General features: G+C 39.5%; 2 protein-coding genes across 11 annotated transcripts in view; both read left to right on the top strand.

Annotated features, from left to right (window-relative positions):
- The first annotated feature begins 226 nt into the window (after nt 1-226).
- RanBPM (Ran-binding protein M) lies at nt 227-10,737 on the top strand. 5 transcript variants are annotated; one of them, XM_076364340.1, is made up of 10 exons: nt 230-309; nt 589-797; nt 1,323-1,585; nt 3,852-4,207; nt 4,280-4,467; nt 4,569-4,681; nt 4,754-5,176; nt 5,257-5,577; nt 5,907-6,090; nt 6,785-10,737. In XM_076364340.1, the coding sequence occupies exons 3-9, from the start codon at nt 1,387-1,389 to the stop codon at nt 6,038-6,040; spliced, it is 1,734 nt and encodes a 577-aa protein (XP_076220455.1). In that variant the 5' UTR covers nt 230-309; nt 589-797; nt 1,323-1,386; the 3' UTR covers nt 6,041-6,090; nt 6,785-10,737. The 5 variants fall into 5 exon arrangements, with proteins under 5 accessions (XP_076220452.1, XP_076220453.1, XP_076220454.1 ...); XM_076364337.1 differs by lacking the exon at nt 589-797 and having other exon boundaries at nt 227-309; XM_076364338.1 differs by lacking the exon at nt 589-797 and having other exon boundaries at nt 227-309; nt 5,907-6,184.
- A 761-nt stretch (nt 10,738-11,498) lies between these two features.
- The window catches only part of Galphao (G protein alpha o subunit), a 35,730-nt gene continuing 24,511 nt past the window's right edge, over nt 11,499-22,717 (top strand). For 2 of the 6 annotated variants that reach the window (XR_004234673.2, XM_031972980.2), the window contains exons 1-3: nt 11,499-12,599; nt 16,303-16,410; nt 18,208-18,779. Coding sequence is in view for 5 of the 6 variants with exons in the window: in XM_031972980.2 (XP_031828840.1) it covers nt 18,662-18,779 (118 nt within the window). In the remaining variant the exon portion in view is untranslated. The other 4 variants (XM_031972993.2, XM_031973000.2, XM_076364353.1 and 1 more) reach the window with 4 other exon arrangements.

The following is a 22,717-nucleotide window of genomic DNA, read 5'->3' as shown; positions in this document are numbered from 1 at the left end:
AATTGTAACTATTCAGATTTAAGTAGAAAAATAATTCTGGTTAGTTAACTAATAGGATTTCCACAAGCAGAGGGAAATAATTAAAAAATTATGATTTATAAATATAAAAATGGAATAATAATTGAACACATTCTATGTAATATGTACTGAGGAACAAACCTATATCCTTCTTTATATATTTTTGGTAGTTCAATATTAAGTACAGGGGGTTGTAATTTTTTAAGTGGTCCTGCCATCCATAATGGGAATTCTACTTTTGCTCCCACTGTTAAGTTATCAGATGTTGAAGAGGAATCCAAGAAACCTTAAGTATGAATCATTTCGTATTGTTATTAAAGTGCATGCCACTTAACAATAGAATTACACTTTAATTGTAAATCGAAGTACTCTTGTATAACATGAAAAAGTTTGTACTCAAAAATATAGCGAGTAACGAAGAATAGGTTAAGTGTCACACTTTAAATCGAATTAAATATGATTAATACGTATAATATGATTAATGAGTACTAATAAAGTGAATGTAACCATTTCTAATAGGACTTAAAGTTAAAGACACATCAATGAAGTGATTTATTGTATGATTTATAGTTCATACAAATAATCAACAACTCACCCAATCTCGGCGCTTCGACTTCAATTCTACAACTCACACGTTCTTCGGTCATTAAAATATCATTCAGCGCAAAATAATTAGGCGAATAACTTTGGCAAGTTGCCATTTTACAAAAACAATAAACACGGCAATATTATCCGACTGTTACTAACTACCACCTGCAGTGGTGTCGCCAGCACAAAAGGTTGGTAAACCATACAAATTACAACTAAATAATTTTCCAACAGGGTCAGGTTATTAATCAAACTTTCTCGCATCAATATTATTTATTAATCTTATTAACATTACACCGTGCAACGAACATCATTTCTTTCATCAAATGTTGAAAATGGTAAACAAAGTTGCGCGCCATCTGCGGCAGAACGCTCAAGCTTGTACTCAATTTGGTACCCCTCTCTCCTACTGGATGTCATCAAAATGTCATTTAAATCAAAATTTCATTAAACAAACAAGTACACAATCTCCAGACGAATACTCACGAACAACCATAGCTGAAAACACAAATTAATTTCAAGTTCCAAACGAATTCGCTCCAAAAGATTCCAACTGACATTTTCCATTTTCGGAACTGAAGAATCGAATCATTACAATATCGACCCGCAGGTGGCGCTGCGATGCATATCCGACGTGCAATTATTCCGCAGGAGTGTGTTAATCTAAACATTCCCCGTATTTCATAATACAAGAGGGTAAAGCTGTGTTTGCGCAGGGCTGTTGCGCAGTCAGTCAAGAACAGTCCACGGGCGAGAGTAGTGGGGCTGCTCAGAAGAAAGATGGCCGCCACCAGCGAGGAACGGAGTGTTATGGAGGTTTCTCAGTCGAATCCCGGGCAAAATCAGCCCGTCGATCCCCTTAAACTACTGTATCCGATGGTTAACGAGGAGGAAACGCCGCTGCCAAGGTCATGGAATCCCAAGGACAGGTACACTTTCATCGGCCTCTCCAAAAACAATCTTCGTGTTCACTACAAAGGTACGATTTCGATTGCTCCTCCTCTCGATCTCTCTTGCTGGTAGATATTCCCGTGTACGAGGCGATTGATCGCGATCGATTCACCGTGATCCTTCGCCGGAAGGATCACGGAACGATCCCGGCCAATCGGATTCGATCGTTGCCCGATACGGACGAATCGTTGACGGGGCTTGTAATATCGATTGAAAATGGCAGGGCTCCGTTTCGCGTGTGTCAGCGACCTAAACAAAGGAATCAGCTGATCGGCCGTGGTCTCCGTTCGACTTTCTCTCGATCACCACGATCCGCTGTTGTGCCTCGAGATTTTCCATGATGCGTGCCGTGCGTTTCACCGTTCGTCAAGGTTCCCTTCCGTTAGGCTACGTAGCGATCGCGGGCTGATTTTTTCTGGGATCGACAGAAAAAATGAATCTGCGTAGGGGAAGACGCAATGACAATGACAGCTGCGATGTTTGAACAGTTAGTTTTCTCGTTGCTCTCTCACACCTATGATGTTCTCGCTCTTTCTGCTACTCCCCGTCTCTCTCCCTCTTTTTCCATTTCTTTCTTCCCCTCGGTTGGTCGGTCGGTCGGTCGGTTGGTCGGTCGGTCGGTCTATCTCTCTCTCGCTCTAGCGCGCGCTTCCTCCCTCCCGCTGTACCATCTTCGTCGTAGATTAATTCCTGGGTTTACATGTTTTTAGAATGAAATATTTCGGTTTGTTGGTTTTCGTTGCACGTGGCGTACGACGCTGGTGAATATTGCAACGTGTCGTTGTCATTACACGCTTACCCCCCTTCCCGAATGGAAATTCCGTTGACTTGTCAATGCCAAAAATTCAATGTTTTCACGCTCGAAAGCTTGTCGGGTTTTCGACGCTATAAACAATTCTGGATGAATGTTCTTTTATATGCGTATTAAATGAGAATTTATTGTTTCGCTGGAAGCTTCGGAATTAATTGTTTTCAATTTGCTCCGGTTTAATGGTCTGATTTAAAAAAAGTATTACGAGCGTGTAGTTTGAATTATTCGTGTGTTTGATTGATTGTCGGTATGCATTTATTAAATATATTATGATTTATGTGAATGCAGTGAATTAATATGTGTATTTTACATTCTTTTTCAGGATTAAAGTAAATGTAAATTAATCATGACTAGAGTGCAATTGATCCCACAGCTTGATTATTTATGTTATTTTTACAATTTTGTTGTCTAATTACTGTTTTACACTATCTTTATTCTGCGTATTTATGTTTATTTTCTGTGAGCAAGTGCAGCAACTTTTGGAGACCACTGTTAGGAAAATGATCGTGTTCAAATTTAATGTCTGTTGTTATTTTTCTATCTGAACAATTGTTGAAATGTACTTAATTAATTTCTATTATAACTGATTTACAGTTGTTACGTGTAATTGCCAGTGCAACTGACACTCGTATGATTAGTCATACAATATTTCTTGAAATTTATTGGGAGCGATTAAGATATATAATTTCCTATAAAATAAAGAAAAATAAATTGGCGAGTTAAATACTGTATTACAATAAGTTATTTTATGATGGAAGGTAATTGAACCATGTTATATTGGAAAACATATTTATTCCCTTTTAACAATCAACTTTTATTTTCATTTTGTATATAAATTGTTTCAAGAATAATTTACATGATATTTCTTTAATCGATATTTTTAATTAACAATAAAAACAACATATGATACTGAATGTAATAATGTTTTCATTAGTAAAATAATTTTTAGACCTCATTGAAGTTAATTACTCATATGTATATGTAAGCATGTTTTAATTTTATGTAATTAATTTTAAAACTTTTAATTTCTTTAATGGATGCACTAAAGGAATAAATAATTCATCAGAGCAATTTGTGAAATAAGCATCTGGGTACAATATAACAAGGTAATATTTATTAGTTTATGTTTTCACTATTTAAAATTTCAATTTTCAACATTCTGTATAGTGCTCGATGTAAAATAATTGTTCTGTGACAATTTTATTATTTTATTTCGTGTATATATCAATTAAAGTGAATGACTATCGACGATTAACATGACTATAAGACATGTACCTGCAAGTAGATAATTCTGAAGTTATTAAGAAATTTGAAAACAATGCAAAGTTAAATGTATCAGGGTTTTATCTAAATTATGAGTTATTTAATAGTAAATTAACAAGTAAATTCTTCCCTTATTTTACTTTAGAACTATGAAGTCATCATTGCCTCTTTCACTAAATTTTCTCATTGATCTGATCAATTGATGGTACTTTTGTTTCAGGCTACGGAAAGACACACAAGGATGCAGCAAGTGTTCGTACTACGCATTCAATTCCAGCAGCGTGTGGTCTCTACTATTTTGAAGTGAAGATCATCAGTAAAGGTAGAGATGGGTATATGGGAATCGGTCTCTCTGCACATGGAGTCAATGTGAACAGGCTGCCAGGTTGGGACAAACATTCGTACGGATACCATGGTGACGATGGGCACAGTTTCTGTTCTTCTGGAACGGGTCAACCTTATGGGCCAACATTCACTACTGGCGATGTAATTGGTTGCGGTGTGAATCTTGTCAATAATACTGCCTTTTATACAAAGAATGGACACCATCTTGGTATCGCATTCACCGATCTTCCGGTACGTATGATTGGTATAAGTATGTAGATTAATCTTCCCTTATTTCTATTAACACGTTCGCTTTCGTTACAGCCAAATTTATATCCAACAGTGGGACTTCAAACACCAGGAGAAGTAGTAGATGCAAATTTCGGGCAAGAACCGTTTGTCTTTGATATCGACGATATGCTTAACGAACTTCGTGTTAAAACAAGATTGCAAATTATAAATTATCCCACACCAGATCACGGACAGGGCCAGTGGCAAGCAGTTCTCCACAAGTAAGTTTAATTGAATGGTTAGATAGTACTACGATTTTTTTTTATTTAATTTCTGATCAGTTTCATCACTATTCTTGAACATTTTTGCCCCTTTTTTATAGAATGGTATCAACATATTTAGTCCATCACGGTTATTGTGCCACTGCCGAGGTCTTTGCTAATAGTACTGGTCAAGTGTTCGAGGAAGATTTTAACTCCATAAAAAATAGACAAAGTAAGTCTTCTCCGCAACGTGATTGAAAAAAGGTGATTCCTATTTTCGATTATGTAACATTTTTTATTTCAGGAATTCTAAAATTGGTACTAGCAGGCAGAATGGGAGAGGCCATAGAGTTAACGAGTCGACTGTACCCAGGTCTCCTTGAGAGAGACTCAAACCTTCTTTTCGCTTTAAAGTGTCGACAGTTCGTTGAGATGGTGAACGGTAGTGATTCTGAGGTCTGTCAGAATTCCAATGTTAATCAAACTAGTGTTATACAGTCTACAAAAGCTTATACAAAGTCGTCTACAAATGGTACTGTCGAGGAGATGAACATTAGTAATGCAATCAATGGTTCTACCGAGCAGCAGTTTATTAACGGGCAAATTGAGGATGATGTAGATATGGAAGAGAATATTGTAAATGGCGTGAGAAACAATAATGGCTATCAAAATGGTGATTTGAGCACGAATGGATACAAGTGTCAGAACGGAGAGGATGTTGATATGGGTGAGCTTTCATTGTATTTTTCCCTCGCCAATTAATCGCATTAGATTATTCGAAATGTTGACGATTTAATTTGTTTTCAGAAGTGGACAATACTAATCAAACACAGCAACAACAGAACGGCAGTTGTAGTCCAGAAAACACGTTGAACAAGGGTAACAAGAAACAGCTTTGCGGCGGCGATAAGCAAGCGATCGAGAAAATGTTGGAATTCGGCAGGCAACTTTACTCTCAGTCGATACATTTACGGCAGCAGCATGGAAAAAGTGAGAGCAATAAAAAAATGCTTCAAGACGCGTTCAGTCTGCTCGCTTACGCGAACCCATGGAATTCACCGGTTGGATGGCAGCTCGATCCCCAAGAAAGGGAAACCGTTTGCGCAAGACTCAATTCCGCCATACTTGGTAAGACAATACGTTTTATTTGCTACATGCAAATCGGCAGATCAAAGTGACGCATTCGAATTGCGTTTGAACGCAGCGCCGATGAGATCAGTTGAATATTATCTACAGATTTATATGTTAACACGTTCGCAGACAGTAAGAATTTTAATGAGCTGCGGTACACCGAGGGTTAAAGTGCACAATGTTGCATGCATTATAAATTTTTGTTATTTAATGATCGAAGAAATAAAAGAATGCGAACAAGTTGTAAGACTATTTATAACGGGGAGTCTCTCATTAAGATGAAAGAAGTCTCTGATATTTAATACTTTGATCGTCTGTAATTTCAGAATCGAGTAACTTGCCACGACGACCACCATTAGAAGTCGCGGCGTCGCATGCAAAGGAACTCGTACGGCTTATGTCTCGTGCTGGTCTTGGGGCTTGCGGCTTCGCAGATGTAGACAATATCATCCAATATTGACGGTGCCTACCCCTGCTGCCACGTCTGCTTCTTCTGCCGGCACGAGTTTGGTTAGTAATTCTCTTAATGCGTTCATTGCGCACCAATTGCAAGAAACTGGGGATAGTTGATACGTCCGGTGATCGACAATGAATTGAGATCAATGTGAGCATCAAAACAATATATTGAATGCGTATGCGATCGTTGTTAAGTTGATTAGGGAAGATTGTTAACGAGTTTTGATGACTTTAAACTAAGCTATATTTTGTGATAAGAAAGATATCTTGCATATTTAAATAAAATACATTTATTAATTTTGTTTATTACAAAGAATAAAGTATATCCATTCTTATAAAGAAGAACAAAGCATTTTAATTTTCGTTTATCCATTCGTCCGTGTCATCTTGAGTCTCTGATTTCAAACGCTTTACTCGCATGTTCATGTTTTCCTTACTTTTCATGTGTTTCCAGTTTCTTCCCTGTTCCAGATTGTTTCTGGAACTAATTTCTTTTCAATGGTATTAGCGTTCTTTTTCTTTTTTTTAAGTAGACATCACTCGTCAGATTCAAAGTAAAATAGTTCTGAAAAATAATTAGATATCATTTTCCATATATCAATTATCTCTGGACTCTGTGCAAACTATTTCACATTTTTACTTTTTTTTCTCCATTCGCCGTCATTATCTGGCTCGTTGATAATAAGTGGTCGGTTGAGTCGGGTCTATCTGTAAACGACTTCGAATAATTGAATAAAGTTTGTTGCAGGATGTGGAAACGGAATTCAGCTAGAGTCTGTTCTACCGGCAGTTGGCTCTCTGGCTCGATCTCACACGTACACCTAAACACAAACGAATACATGTACACGCTCGCGGAACTCACCAAAAAGTACACACTGTTATGGCAACGGGGATGGGTGCGAGGATGATAATTAAGCTGGCATTAACGGTCAAGTTTGTCGATCGCTGTACGTGTACGCGGCTGAATTTTAAGCAGCATAGTCTGGCAAAATGCAAGGATCACGTTTCGATTACGATCATACTGTATAAGTACGGGAATGTAAGAGTATAAAGTTCGAAAGGGCGGTGTTCGAAGTCGAGATCAAAACGAAGGATGAAGTGATTGAGCGATGAGTATAACGTGAATGATAATTCAGATCGCAACATTTCAATACACGGAAATTTTTCATTGACAGTGTAGACGGATAAAGTACTGCAGGTGTTCCTCTCGGCGAGATATAAGGTTGCTGATTCTAGCTTAAGAGTGTAACAGACGAGAAACAAGGTTGAAGATGACAAGAAGATACGAATACAGTGAAGAATGATGTTTCAACACCTACCAACCAAAATCACCCTTTTCTCGTTTCCTCTTCTTAACTCGGAAGTTTACCACAATCTCAAGGTTGTTCCCTCGCTCCTTTCATCTACCAAGCAGAGACCCATCATCCTGACCATAAAACCACCGCTTTCCTCAGGTACGTTTCCAATCTGGTGTATTTTTATTTCAAAATTCAACTCTTTCTTTGTTGCCATTGTCTCGTTTCACGGTTATTACCTTCACTGTACCAGCAATGATAAAAACTTCTCTTTCGGAGTCTGTCAAAAATGAATCTTGTCAACGATTGTCCGGTTTCATCGCATATCTTAGACGTTGCTTAACGTTTTATGGTAACATCACGTGTCATCTCGTTAAGTTTGATCCAAGAAGAAATTTTAGTTTTATTTATTCGTAATTTCGCTCCGAATCTCGTGTCGGCTTTCATCACTATTACACGCATACACGCAAACACACGTCCCCCCTCCCCCTCTTCTATCATACCACTTCCCCTCATCGTAGCCTGATTTTCTCCTCACTTGCTTTTAAAGGGAAAATTTTCGAAATGTCCCTGGTCATCCTTCATCGGAGTCACTTTTTTATCGAATGAAAAAGTAAGGAAAATCAACGGGAAAAGTCTCGTCGATAATTATTACATTATTAATCCCCGTCGAGTATTCTGGGTAGCCTTTCTAATCGTGTCGTCAACGAGTCGATTTTTGTATCAATTGTTAGCTTTTAAAGCGTAAAAGGAAGAAGACGGTAAAATAAATATAAAAGAATATTCTTCGATTACTTGTCATTATTGTATAATTAACGTAGAGCGATAAAGGTACCGTTTCATAGATGATACCGTTTAAATTTCGTTTTACTTTCGATCACATAATCGATAAATAACGACGAAGCAATAATTATAATTTTTAAACGATCTTTTCTCTTTCTGCCTCTTTTTCTTTGGTAATTCCATTTTCTTTCTCTCTCTCTATCTCTATCTCTGTCTCTCTTTCTCTTTTTTTAATACAAATTTTTACTATTTTCTATTGTTACTAATATGCTTTCGAGTCCGTCGATCGGATGTTTCCTTTTTTTTTATCTGTCAAGTTAATCGTAATCGTCACCGAGCAACTGTTACGTTCTTCCGTTCGATTTTTCATTTTGTTTAAGGGAAAAAAAATGAAGTATATATATAAATATATAAATATATTGTGCGTTAGTGATTATACCGTGTGATTACGAGGAACTTCATGAACGATCGAGTGATGAAGTCGAAAACTTGATGATCCTGAATGATTGTAAAAACAAACAAAGTCGAATATTATGACAGTTATACAATAATAATAAAAGTTGCATAATTAAAGAGAACGTTGTAAAATAAGCGGTGTTTTATATTTCTGTCTTTTTCTTCTGTTACGTTTTTGGAACGCCTATTGTCTTCGCCGAGGAGTTTCGATTTTATTTTAGCGTATTCCAATAGAGTGGCGACGAGCTTTCGTAGATTCGTTCGTTTTCAATAGATTCGTGACATTTTTTATAGGCGACGTGGTACGAGATTTCGTTCACGTTCTTTTAAGGTGTACAATTCAATCGAGAAGTGACCAAACTTTTGCTTTTTGACGAACCAGTTTAACCAGATTTCCTTTCTATAAATAATTCAGAGAATTCAAATTGGGCAAAAATTAGTTTTCTTTAACGACTCTTGCATTTCAGTTGCACATGATGATCTAAAACTTTAGGTGACTGGCACAGATCACGAAACGAGGATTTTGTTCATTGAAACAAACATTTATTGTATAAAAAAAAAAGCAAATTTTTGGTGACCGAATGACGGAATGACGAAGAAGAATTTGAAATGAAACGGTGACGTAAGGAAGCACGATATGTGTATAATAATAATAATATTAATAATAATAACTAACAGTACTAATACTAACGACGAGGATGATACAAAAATGACACTCAATTAATTAAAATGAGCAGATTAATAATAAAAAGGAATATATACACGTATATACATAACTATATATACGTATTTATATGTGTGCGTGTGTACGCATACGTTTGTGTACTTACGTACGCGTACATCTATGTATATGTACGAAACAATCTTGTATTCTACAATAAGTAATTGTTTTTTATATGCGATATAGTGTATTATTATTATAATACGTCATACGTATACGTATGTATGTATATATGCATATGTATATATATATATGTGCGTGTGTACGTATGCATCTATGTAGAGGTATATATAAACATGTATATGTGTATAAATGAAAAAAAAAGCAAAGGAAGTAATCGTATGATTAGCGTACGCGTGAGGTATAAGCTAAATTTTCATTATTTTACGTGTGTGTATATTTATTGGCACATATATCGGTATGTCTATATGTGTGTACTTTTTCGTACAGAATAGGATGCGTCACAGTATGTGTTTGAGTGTCATTAATCAAAAATTGTTCAGTGTTGCATCAAATTGTTTTTCGTTCTTTCTTTTTCAAATTCAAATCTTCGTTGGAACGATTGTCGCTCGTGTCAGTATTTCTTCTAAATATTATCAGTAGTGCCACATGGTGCCACATTAGAAAATGGTACTCCAGTATCATGGTGTACTATATTATACTATGTATACCAAAATGGTATTATACTATTGCAGCACCATTGGTACCATATGCTTTACAATGGTATCAGTGATGCACATGTGATAGAATGATACCCTAGCACTGTGATATCGTTGGTATTCTGTCTACTAGAATGGTACCCTGTCCCTGTATTACCATTGGTACCCATGATTAGAATGGTACCTTATCACAGTGGTATCATTGGTACTCTAATATAGTGGAACAGTATTTCATCATTGTGATATCACTAATACTCTAGTATAGTAGAATTGACTCAACAATTATAATGTCACTGGCACCCATGTACTATAGGGGATCTCTATTATTGTGACACCATTAGTAGCTCACTATTAATATGGTAGTCTGAGGTGAACTAAATTGTTTCCAGTAATGGGTAATTGATAAAAATAGAATGCACAGGTTCATGCCCTTTTGATATCTAATTGAATAGTCTATAATTTTCACTTCTCATAGATACATCTCTCCTTCCTTTCTTCTGGTTTCCAAATGCCCAGGAAAATCTTTGCTGCCACAGTGAATAGTTTTGGAAAAGACAGCATATGACACTTTATGTGACTCATCCTCTATATACAGACATAGAATATGTGTGTATAAATGTTGAAAAGGGTGTGTGCATGAGTGGGTGTATGAATTCATTGATTCCAACAGGTATTCAATGGAGATACTTAACGATTTTTAGTGTTAATCGTTTTTCTGTACTATAGATAGACAGCCACGAATATCTTGCGAATAATACAGTATGATTTGGAGATATTGTTCATTGAATACTGCTTCTGTCATTCATTTCAAAACAAATCCTAAAATTTCTATCATTTCTTGGGGGATGAAAGGATGAATGAATTCTTTATTATTTGGACATGTCCCACACATCTCTATATCTTTATTAAAATACTAGGAACATCTTACAAATTCCATTAAGTATATTCATATAATATTAGAATCTATGTTTACAAATATTTTCTCACATTCCTTTCTTATTACTCACGCATAATTATCTTATTTCAGGGATTTACATTACCTTCAAATGTTTCTAAAATTACCTACACCTTTCACAGCCGATACATCCTACGCAGCGATACCTACATTACCCAGCAATAATAATTCTACATTATCGGTAACTGCAGCGTCGGTAACTGCATCATCGGTAAAACAGTATACCTTTTCTCATTTTACAAAAATCTGCAAGAAAGTCACAGCAAATAACTCTAGTCACGTTTCAGGGCACAGAAACGACTCTACCCAACGTAGCTAGAATATAAATGAACGCAGTGTCAAATCCCAACGTCTGCTTCAATCACGCGTACTGTCAACCCCCAGGGGCATCCCCATGGTGTCCAGTGGATCTCAACGGCGACACAGGCTGCCCACCCACCGGCGCGAAATTCGAAAGCAACCGGAATCCCCGAGAAGACACCGGTCTCGATCTTTCAGGACGTTTCTCAACTCGTCGAACTCTCGAGCGGTGCGTCGCAGGAGGAATCCCCGCGCGTGCGCTCCTCGGGATCGCTCGTCACTATCCCGGAGGGTCCGGTGGTGGGGCCAGTCGGCGGATCGATCGACGTCCCGTCGAACCTCGCGGCCGTGAGCGCCGCTGCGCCTCTGGGGCGGGGCGAGAGGGCGCCTCAGTCGTGCACCGGAGCTCACCAGGGACGCGTCCAGCTCCTCGAAACGCTTCGGGTTGCCTCGTTCGCTCCGATTCCTCTCTCTTTTCTCTCGGTGCCACGACCTTTTTGTACGCGGTTTCCCCCGGTGTCTCGGAGCAAGTCTCGGCGTCGGGGCGGTACAGGAAAAGGGGCATAGGAACAAGGCAAAAAAAAAGAGAGAAAGGGGTCTCGCGTTCGTCGTCGCTGGAAAAGACAGAGAGAGAGAGAGAGAGAGAGAGAGAGAGAGAGAGAGAGAGAGAGAGAGAGAGAGAAAGAGAGAGAGAGAGTGAGAAGGGACACGGTATATACGTGTATATACGTGCATACATGTAATATATTATATACCCGCGCATACATCTATATGCGTACACGTTTATACATATATATACGCGTAAAGAAAGAAACGTGAACGTTGTTGCAAGTGCCGTAATTCCCAGCGGAGTAAGCGAGGATCCATCGATTCCGCCGCGGGTGTTACCTTCGATATTTTGATACGGGTACGTCGAGTCGCGGCGAGGCCGATCGGTCGGGTCCGTTCGGCTACCCGGCACGAGATCTCCGGACCCCAGTGTTACGCGGTGCTTCAGCGGCTTCGGGTCGGACGCTTGCCCGTTTCCGAGATTCGATCACGGAACCCGGGGGCCCAGTTTCTCTCGGTGGTTCGCTGTAGTGCTACTACACTACCGCTAGCTGCTACTGCTGTTGCTGCTGCTGCTGCTGCTGCTGCTGCTGCTGCTGCTCGCCCCGGCTCGGCCCGCGCCGGTCGTATCGATTCGAGGACGTGACACGGCCCGCGCGTACATAGATACACGCGCCCGTGCCCAGTGAGATACCAGTGTGCCGACACACGATCCGGAGAGGTGCGTAGAAAAAGAAAGGGTGTCCGCGGAGTTAGACGACAAGGGGGAGAGCCGTCTATGTGCGCGACCGGCGACACCAAGTGCTACCCTGGCACCTTGCGGACGACACGGGGTGGCTACGCCAGTGAGTTTCAGACTTTACGCCCTTTCGGCTTGTTAAACGGTGTCTCCCGTTGTCCCGTCGGTTTCGTCCTGTCGATTTGCGGCTCATTTTCGGTTCCCCTGTCGGCGTGTTGAGCTGTGACCGTTCGCCGACCCCTTGCCTCTCGCTGCGCCGGTGATAGGGTATCAAGTTCAGTGATGATCGTGGCATCGGGCATTGATGCCCCGATTTCAGTTCCATTCGTATCGGCTCGACTAGGCTCGGCTCGCTGCTCGTAAGTATCGTTCAGTGTTCGTGGGAGTGAGACGTGCGGCTCATGGGACTGGTAAAAGTGACTCTGTGACACGCAGACGCGAGGAAACGCCGAGGCAAGGGGTTAACCTGTTAACTGGGGGATGATGAGTTAACTTGCCTTCTTCGCTCTCCTGTATTCGCTGTTGCCTCGCGATCACCGCTCTTTCGTTATTCCCTTTTTCCCCCTTTGTTCCCTTTCATTTTTATGGCTGCCCCTTTCGACACCTTGCTTTTCGGGGACTGCGGTTAAGCGTGTCGAGTGCGTCCGATTGCGACCGATCGCCGAACGTTGCGTACCCTGGCCATTTTCATTTTTCTGCTCCTTTCTTCGTTTTGGGGAGTCTTCTATTTTAGAGGATTATTTTTTGACGTTTTTAGTCGTTTTCGTGGTGTTCAGTCTCTTTTCAGTGTTTCCAGGAGGGTGATCACTGAGTAACGATGGTAGGGTTGCAGCGAACTGGGCGGCGAATTGTTAGAACTGTTAATTATCTTTTTTTACATTTCCTGAATTATAGTCACCTTTTTGGAGACTCTCGAGAAATTCTGATCGGAAGCGAGTTGAAGTTATACTAGGCGATATTAATCCGCTTTTATAATTAATCACCACGAGAAGTCGTTTGCCTGGTAACCAGACCGTCTGGAGTCCATAATTATTCGTATTGTCCATTGCGAACGTGGTATCGACATTAGTTTTAAACAAGGCTAGGGGTTAACCTATTAACAGGGGTTGATGAGTCAACCAGCCATTTTCGCTTAACTACGTCCATTTATAATTAAGGGTGGCTCGTCTTCGATTACCTTTATAATTTATCAACTTATATTTTCGAACTTCTCAACGTTTATATTTAGCACCGACAGCATCCTGTTTTCTGCGACATTTTCAAACGACAAATGTCGTCGATTGTTTACGGCATAGGATTCACTTTTGCAATTAATTAACATTTCATTTCTCAGGGATTCGAACAATGAGAGTGAGAATAATTCTTGCCGCTCGCCAGTGCTCGTCTTACGTGCCAAACGGCCTGAATTATTTTCATCGTGTATATCTTGAAAGACTCGCCGGAAGTTTGAAAATAGTTTGCTTGTATCGGCAGCGCTCAAGTTGGGAACGCTTTCTTTGACAGTTTGAACGCCGGTAACTTTAATACACTTCCTGAACTACCGACTACAGTATCGATTAATCTTCGTGCGCCTCAATTAACCGATGAAACCTGAATATTATATTCCGAATTAACACTCCGGCATTATTTCATAATTATCGCTACCTAAATTCATCTTACAACCATCAGAATCGGTCGAAAAAATCGATTCCGATTTCACATCGGTTAGAGCTCCTTTTCTTCGTTTATAATTATCATTCTGCTGAATACGTTACCGAAGGATTCGATACGTAGCCACGAATATCGATCAATTTAATATGAAAAGGTCAGACACGTCCAGTATGGCGGCCGGTGAATTAACAACGAGGTCTGTTCTCGCATAGGGTTTAAATCGGGATATTGTTAAGAAATTTATTGTCGCTACGAGGATTTTGGTCAAAGTCAATTATAGAAGAAAATGAATCCGTCGCGACTATAAATATAGTCCTAACTTTTTTCGAACATCTCACCTCGACTCTCATTTAATTAACTACAAAAAATTCATTACTCCAACTGCAGACAAATTTATATATATCTTTCTTCAACAGACAAAAATCCTTTCCCTCATCGCAGAAGAAATTACACGATTCTCTCCGACAGGGACGAAATCACTTTCCTGCTCCGTATCGTCGCGCGACGTTAACGAGATAAAAAGAGCCGTGCGCTGCTGTTCGAGGTAGCACGTATCAATAATAAATCACTTGGTGTCTTTCGAGATGTCGTCGCTCCCGGGCATATTTTCTTTCGAGCGTTTCAAAGGGAACGCTGACAATCTCTCGCGCGAAAGCGCTGCCTTTCGGCCGGGCCAACGGGAAAAAGGAACTAGGCCTCCGGCCCGAGGGCGACTTTTAAACGTCGAACCTGCCACTGTTTTTCCTTTCCTTTTTCCCCTTCTTCCCCACAATGGACGAATCCGCTAAGGAAAATCGTTTTTCCTCTCGGAGGCTCGTTTCCCCGAATTTCCCGACGCTTAACCTTTGCGTTGCCGACCGGCTGCGTCTTCGTGCTCCGTACGATCCAGTGTTTACGAGTTTCCGAACGATTTATATTTCGAGAATGAGAAGTTTGAGGAATCGTAAATATTTTTCACGTTGATGCGCAGCTCTCCGGATATAAAGTTTACAAAGAAGCGCGTATAATCAATAATTATGATTAATTAGCGTTATTTATAGAATGGTTGAATTTAGATTTAGAGGAAAATAACTGATGTATTCCTAGAATTCGTATCTTAGTGGTAAGAGATTTTTGTTGGTGAAGCGACTGACTTTTCTTATTGACGTTAATCGTTTTCCGGTGAATTTCGAGGCAGTAACGAGGTCATCGAACCCTTCGCCGTTTCCGTCCGAAATCGAGCGACAATTATCTCGAAAAACGGTGGTTCCCTGGATCGAAGAGTATCGAACCGCGCGAACAAAGGCGTCGCCGCTAATTGCGAACGGCGTATTATCAATTCAGAGTTCGTTTACACGCTCGATAAGGTTTTCACCGCGACGATTAACCCTGGGAACGACTAAGCCCCGCAACTAGGCAACTTATCTGCGTGCGTAAACGTTCGTATTCGACGCTCGTTTCGAGGAACAGTATCGCGGATAAGAGTCCTTTGAAATTTTCGATTTCTCGTGCAACGAATTTCAATTCTGAAATGGAAATGCAATTGAAACTGTTCGGTATCATCAACCATTTGCCTTAGGATTTCTTTCCTTGGAATGATCGAATCGCTCGTTATTTATTAGAAATGGAGCAGTCGTACTGGTTCGGCTAAAAATAAATTTCAAAGAGAATTTAATAAGCATAACTACTCTGTTTTACTTTGTAATTATTCAGTTTTAGAGCAAATGTAGAGTAATCTCTTTTTCCAGAAAATGATTAACAAATGATTCTTTCAATCTGCAATTATCAAAAAGATAACACGTTTCTGTAAGAAATTATTAAAGAAATGATTTAGCCATACACAAACTGTAAATCAATTGAAGTCACTAGATACTCTTGAAGCTTCTATAGAGGAATTTTAAAAACTCAGTTTAATTCTGTAGGTTTGGTGTGAACGATAAAATTATTAATTATATTTACAAAAGGAATCATAGAAAAGGGAGTTAGAAATAAAGGATCATTTCGAAATCACGAAGCCAAGTGTTGTGGTTGACACTAACGAGCTATATTAAGAAGTCCCAAGGCAAGGGGTTCAAAATCATCCCCACTCGCGGTTCACCGAGGTGCCCGGTCGAAGGAAATAGACAGAGAAATAAGAAAAAAGGTGAGAGGGTCTAACGAAACACTGATTTCTGTTTCAGAGCTAGTGCCTAGAGGATTTCCAACCCCGTCCCCAGGGTGGCGGGCTCCCACAGCGTGCTCGACGAGCGGGGAGCGCGGCGGTGCAGCTAGCTGGAACGACGCTTAAGGTACGTTTACACGTGACGATCGTTGTCCTGGTAAATCGCGACATTTACTATCGTGGCACTAGGTGTCATTACTTTGAATCAATACGCTGACACAGTCGAAGTAGGCTCGACTATATCGCGCCGCTGTTCCCTTTTCTAGTGACTTCTGGCGTCTTCCGTGATTCACTTTGTCACCAAATGTATTCAGAGTTGGAATTATAGTAGTACGGTAATAATGTTGAATTTATATTTAACAAAATTCCATTCGTTCCATGTTCCATTTTCTAGTGATTTCTAGCGTCTTTTATGATCAACTTTGTCACCAAATGTATTCTGAGTTTGTAATTATTGTAGTACGGTAATAACGTATAATTTATAATAATAACATTGTAGTTAACTGTGGAATTTAGTTGGAAAGACCTCTCATTCTGCGCAATAAAATCGAAAATTGGAGCGTGTACTCGTCGAAGGACGAATGCTCGTAGAGTATATTTTAATGAAAGATCAGAGCGAAACAAAGAATTACATGTTTATGTGAAAAAATAAAGAATTAGTACCATGTCAAGCTTTACGATGACGTGTATACTCGTCAAACACAGTGAACTGGTTAACAAAATTCCGTTCTTCGTTCTATGTTCCATTCTCTAGCGACTTCTAGCGTCTTCTATGATCAACTTTGTCACCAAATGTATTCTGAGTTTGTAATTATAGTAGTACGGTAATAACGTTGTATTTATATTTAACTAAATGTCGAAGGGAAGACTGTTTTAAACTTTTCGCTTGAGCTTGCAATCACCCGTGAGAGGCGTTCCAAGCTGAATGGTTGAAGCCAATGATGCGTTGTGATATTTTCTCCAGTGAATACGGGAAACGTTATTGTTTATATGACATAGTTAATTCAATATTCAAAGTAACACCTAGTTGCCCTGGTAACATTACATTATAATATTTTCATATTATTTATTATAATATTCCTGCCATTTTGTTTACACGCGTAAATATTGTAAAATATACGAAGTGACATTTCAAATTTCAAATTGCCCCCCTTAACACGTTCCGTGCCACAGAAACTTCGGTTATTGATTTTTTAAGTAAAATAGTAAGTTATATTCAGGTATTTGATGATTCTTTTATAATTTGATATTGTTCCTTTACGTGTTCACTGCTTTGTAACGCATATCACTGACCATGTATCCATTAAAAATATTTTCTTACAAAAATTGGCGTGTACCATAGGTGGTCAACCCCTTGCCGTACTATTTGCTTTCGCCATTAATCTCATGTACCATTTTACAATCGACAATTCGGAAGAAATGCAACAAAATTGTCTATTCTACTTCAGGTGGAAATTTCATTTGAAAATAATACAATAATAGCAAAATAGTTTGCTTTGATCCGTGGGTAACGAATAACATCGATTGTTGTTAACCACTTGCGCTAGAATTGAATTCAAAAATTTGGCAAAGTCTCCTGCGATGAATTTTGTTTTTATCTATTTTACGCTGATATGTACATTCATTTTGTTTGTTAATCATTCTATATAGAGCGATACGTTTCGAAGTAATCTAATAGGCGTGATGCAACAAGATTATCAGTGTGTGAAAGACAACATTGAAAATTTTCGGATAGAAACGTCTCGACGTGCGTGGCACGTCTTTCCAGCGCAAGTGGTTAAATTAGTCTAGAAATCTTCATCACGAGTCTCACTCGTCATTGTACGGCAAGGGGTTAAAAACCAAATCGGGAGACACTGCGTTAGCCGATCCCCAGGCAAGCAGGGACCACAGTTTTTCTTATCACGCGTGAACATGTCTCCAGGCACACGGTGGGCAAGCGGAGGTAGCCAGTCTAAGGAGGAGGGTTGGCGGACGAGCGGCACGCTGGTTTCGCGGTAACCCGAAAGGCGACGGAGGCGAGCAAGACACGGGCCGAGGGATCGGTGTCCGAGGGTGGCGGCCAGAGGTGACGCAGAACCGAGGAGGCGGCGGCGGCGGAGGGGAAGTGTTTGGAGGCGCGAGGAAGAAGGTGGTGGTTTGTTGTGCGCGGTGGTGGTGATTACCTCAAGGAGGATCCTGCGAGGCGGCTCTAGTGGCGAGGTTTAGGAGGAAAACGAGCGAGCCGAGCAAGAGGAGACCAGGAAGAAGATCGAAAAATAAGGGAGACACGCACAGGAGTGTACACGCGCACATATAGTCGGTTCAGGCCTTTCGTCGCGGAGGAAGGGAGGATTTAGAGGTTGGTGGTGGCGTTTGTAAGGGCAACCTGTGGCAAGATGGGCTGTGCCATGTCAGCGGAAGAGCGGGCCGCCCTGGCCCGCAGCAAGCAGATCGAGAAGAACTTAAAGGAGGACGAGAAGCAGGCCGCGAAGGACATTAAGCTGTTGCTGCTCGGTGAGTCCGGTTCGGGGGTTGCTTTTGCCTTCAACGCTAGAACTACCGAGGATTTAACGCTAAGTTTACGGAACGCGTCAATTTGACACATATTGAATTCTATAAAAAGTATTTAATAAATATTCACATCGAATTTTAATTGATGTAATTACACGAACATATAGCCTAATGTTCTATTTTTAAACTATTCATTTCCAAGATCGAAATCAACGAACGTAAATCTATTCAAAACCGATAGAACAAATTGTATGGTAAATGCTTGTAAACCTAGTGTTAATGCGACTGATATGTAATCCCTATAAAAATTGTAACGATAGATTATTTTCGGTTTCTTCAGATTCATTATAGTATTCAAGTGAAAGATATTTATTTTCGATCATTTCGAATATTCAATGCTTCTAACCCTTAGCATTCCACATAGTTTTGTGATATGTCAGCAACTTCTACCAATTTTGATAGTAGTCCTACTGAAAATTAACAATGTTGTAACATTTCTTAGATCTTTGATTCCCTTCTCAGTACTAACTTTGTATATTTGGAAGATCTAATAATCTTAAGGTAGTTTTCTTAAAATTCATTGAAATATTTAATGTTAGAACTGGTGCAATATTGGAGCCTACAGAGTTCAAAGGGTTAAGATATCAATAATTGTGAAACAAAACAATCGAAACCAGTCATTTTGACTGTTGCGGTAGTTCTAGTGTTAATCGATTAGTAATTTTTCTGTTCGATAACTATTGGTAGATAATCTATGAACTGCTATGAATATTTAATTGCATAGATTAATTAAACGTGGGAGACGGAATGATTGCAGTTTGACGCCGTTTATAAATGCTTGAGATTGTTTGGAAATGTTTAAACGATTCTAGAAAATCATTTCCTTCTTAATAATTAACTTCCAGTTAAAAAAACAGAAAATCTCTTCGTAATTTATGCTTGATTTGGGATTTATTAATGAATCGTTACAATTCGACGTTAACTTGATACCGACTGGAGAACAAAACTATGCTACCTGTATAAAAACGAATGGCCGGTCGATGATTGCGTAATAAACACTTGCCTGCTTAATGGTTTTATATTCGTTGTTTATATTGCGATCAATCTAACTCATCAAGCCTCGCGTTCCACTTACATAACATACTTTTTGTGGTTGAAAATATTTAATTTCTTCCTTTGCATAATTTTCCATCCGTTTGTGGAATCGATTGCGTAAATGCCACGGTAATTAATATACCAATTATTTTCCATAAATAATATTCACGTCTTCAACTCTACACTCTCAGTGTTCTATTAAATTAATTTTCTTTTTGAAACTTAATTTTCCCTTGGATCATCCGCGAATCTTGCTTTCATTTCATAGAAAATTCCGAAGTGAACCGCGCGAGAAACACACAACAGATTCTCCATCGGCACACCTGTGCAACGTTAATGCGCCGGATCAAATAGAATCGCCAGCGGATCAAGCGGAGATAAAGTAGAGATTAAATCGAAAAGTTCATTTCGAAACGTGAATTTGTCGGACGGGAACGTATGTTTCGCTCGAATGTTGAACCCTTTGCCTTATAACGACGTGTCAGGCTCGGATGAAGACTTTAAATAAAATTTGACGAACATAACTATAACTTAACTCTCTCAAATTCAAATTAAATAATTATTATACTTTAGAGAAAACAGAATATGCCCGGAATTTTTCTCTTTTGTCAATCAATTATTCATGGAAAACTAATTGTATCGATCATAATAAACAATTAAATCCTAGGGGTTAATATTTCCAGTGAATCAAAATCGATGAAAATTTTCGAACCCTTTAATCTTCAATTTTTCCAGACTCGTAGCAACTATTTCAAACCAAATTCAAATCTAAGTGTTATTTATTTGTCCAAAATCTAAATTGAACATTAAATTAGCCAAGGGGTTGATTCCCAGCAGAAAACACTCCGGATTATGTCTCCTGAGCCCGGATCCGCATTTTTATCGAGCAACAGTCCACCTAGCATCGAATCCATCGATCCTCCCGACGAATTATAATTAAACAAGATTTAACGAGCACGAAAACCGACGAATCTGGGTAGATCATAAAACTGACCGGAGTAATAAGGGTTAAAAATGTTCCATCGTATTCTTAGAAGCTCCCTGCTCGCGAAAAAAACGCGTTCACCACGGCGAACTTGCCGGGTTCAAAGGCTAGGCGACGGAAATAAAATTACGCGGAAGGTCGGGATTGTTCGAGGTAGATCGCGCGCGGAAAAAGCGAGAAAAGGGAAAAAGAAATCGCGTTCGAGAGTGCTGGAATTGAAGTGGCCCATTAATTGATCCGCTTTCCCCGTAAATACAGTTTCCGCTCGGGTTACCGTTTGTTTTTTAATGACTCGCTCGAGTAATGCGGCGATCGTGACTCGAAATTAACGGAGCGGATCTTAATTACGATGTAATTGTCACCGTACGACGTGCCTTTGCACGCTCCGATCACATTACCCTCGCACGGACGTTCCCCGGGAATTCCGACGGATCTTTCTATCACTTTTCGCTCGTCGCTCCGGGGAATGACGTAGAAATCGGGAATATCGAAAGGATAACGCGTAATTAGTTTGGGGGTGATAGAAATCCTTAATAAGAAGAGAATTTCGATCTAAGTGTTGGAATTTCTTGACCTTTCGTCAGACTCACGACGAAAATTCTAAACTGAATATGATAAATCTGAGTTTTTTTTTATTTTGTCGGAATGTAAATTGAATATCAATTATCTATTGGTAATTTCTGTCATTTGCAGTGAACGTGGATATAGTGAGCGTCGGGATTTTTTCATAAAATGTAAATCATAGGGATTAATATTTCCGGTGGATCAGTACTGATGGAAATTTCTGAATATTCTCACCGTTGCATCGAATACTTGATACTACCAGATTTCTTTCCCAAAAAACGAGATACCATACGAATTTACTCAGTTCCACGTAACTCCTCGTAAAAGAAACCACCGTACCAAACTTTATCACCAACAAATTACGAATCTACAAACATTCGCTGCGCGAAATCGCTGAGCCACAGAGTTCATGCATTCGCACGATAAATCGCTCGCATTGTTGTTCGAATGAATTAATCGATCGAATGGAGGTAGATTACGCGAGGAGAAAGCTGCAAGATTCTATTCTTTCAATCATTTTCCACGAACATCTTTGTTTATCGAAGTAATTTAAAGAATCTAAGGTCCAAATTTTACGCTCTAATTCTACGACTTTTCATCCTTAATTGAAAAAAACACAGTGATTGGAATTAATTCTTGATTTTGCGCGTTGTTTCCTTGTTCCGCGATATCTCAGCTTTAATTTAAACAAAGATTCATCGTTTTACGTGGATCCTATCAAAAGTTGTTCGATTTTAATCGGCCTTTCGTATCAAGCGGCGTCCGAACGGCGTCGCCGGGCGCCGCCGCCATTTTCGTTTTCGAAATCCTCGGTCGCGGCTGATTAAAGTCTCGCAGATAAAGAATCTCTGGTTTTCTGGTCGGCATTCAGACCGAGATTATTCGAGGGAAATCTGGGTCCTGTTTATTGGTGTTACCGGTGACGTCATTCCTTTCGCTTGCGTCTTCCACGAGTATTTTCATCCCATTTATGCCGCGGGAAACGCACACGATCGTTTTCTCTTTTAACTCGGAGCCCACGTTGCGCGGAATATTCGCCGGCCACTGTGAAATCCGAGGGTTGGCGACGATTAAACTTCGTGTTGCATAATGCGATTCTGAATTGTACCGGTTACATGGAATTTTGTAATATAACTCTATTTTATTCTAAAATACTTTATTATAAAATACATCTACCATACTATCGTGCAATTGTGTATATAATTCTATTTCATTACACATTACATATATAATATTATATTATCGTATATATAATTCTATTGTATTCGTAACATCATTCAAAACATCAGTACACAAT

Source organism: Nomia melanderi, chromosome 2 (genome assembly GCF_051020985.1).
Source record: "Nomia melanderi isolate GNS246 chromosome 2, iyNomMela1, whole genome shotgun sequence".
Taxonomy (NCBI): Eukaryota; Metazoa; Arthropoda; class Insecta; order Hymenoptera; family Halictidae; genus Nomia; species Nomia melanderi.
The sequence above is the reverse complement of the archived record's forward strand: the minus strand, read 5'-3'. Positions and strand labels throughout refer to the sequence as shown.

What these genes read in the sequence shown, in the direction of transcription:
- RanBPM (XM_076364337.1), top strand. Translation starts at nt 242, where the DNA reads ATGGGAATTCTACTTTTGCTCCCACTGTTAAGTTATCAGATGTTGAAG. An exon ending in TCTTCGTGTTCACTACAAAG is followed by an intron (nt 1,586 to 3,851) that starts GTACGATTTCGA and finishes CTTTTGTTTCAG; the next exon opens with GCTACGGAAAGACACACAAG. An exon ending in ACTCAATTCCGCCATACTTG is followed by an intron (nt 5,578 to 5,906) that starts GTAAGACAATAC and finishes CTGTAATTTCAG; the next exon opens with AATCGAGTAACTTGCCACGA.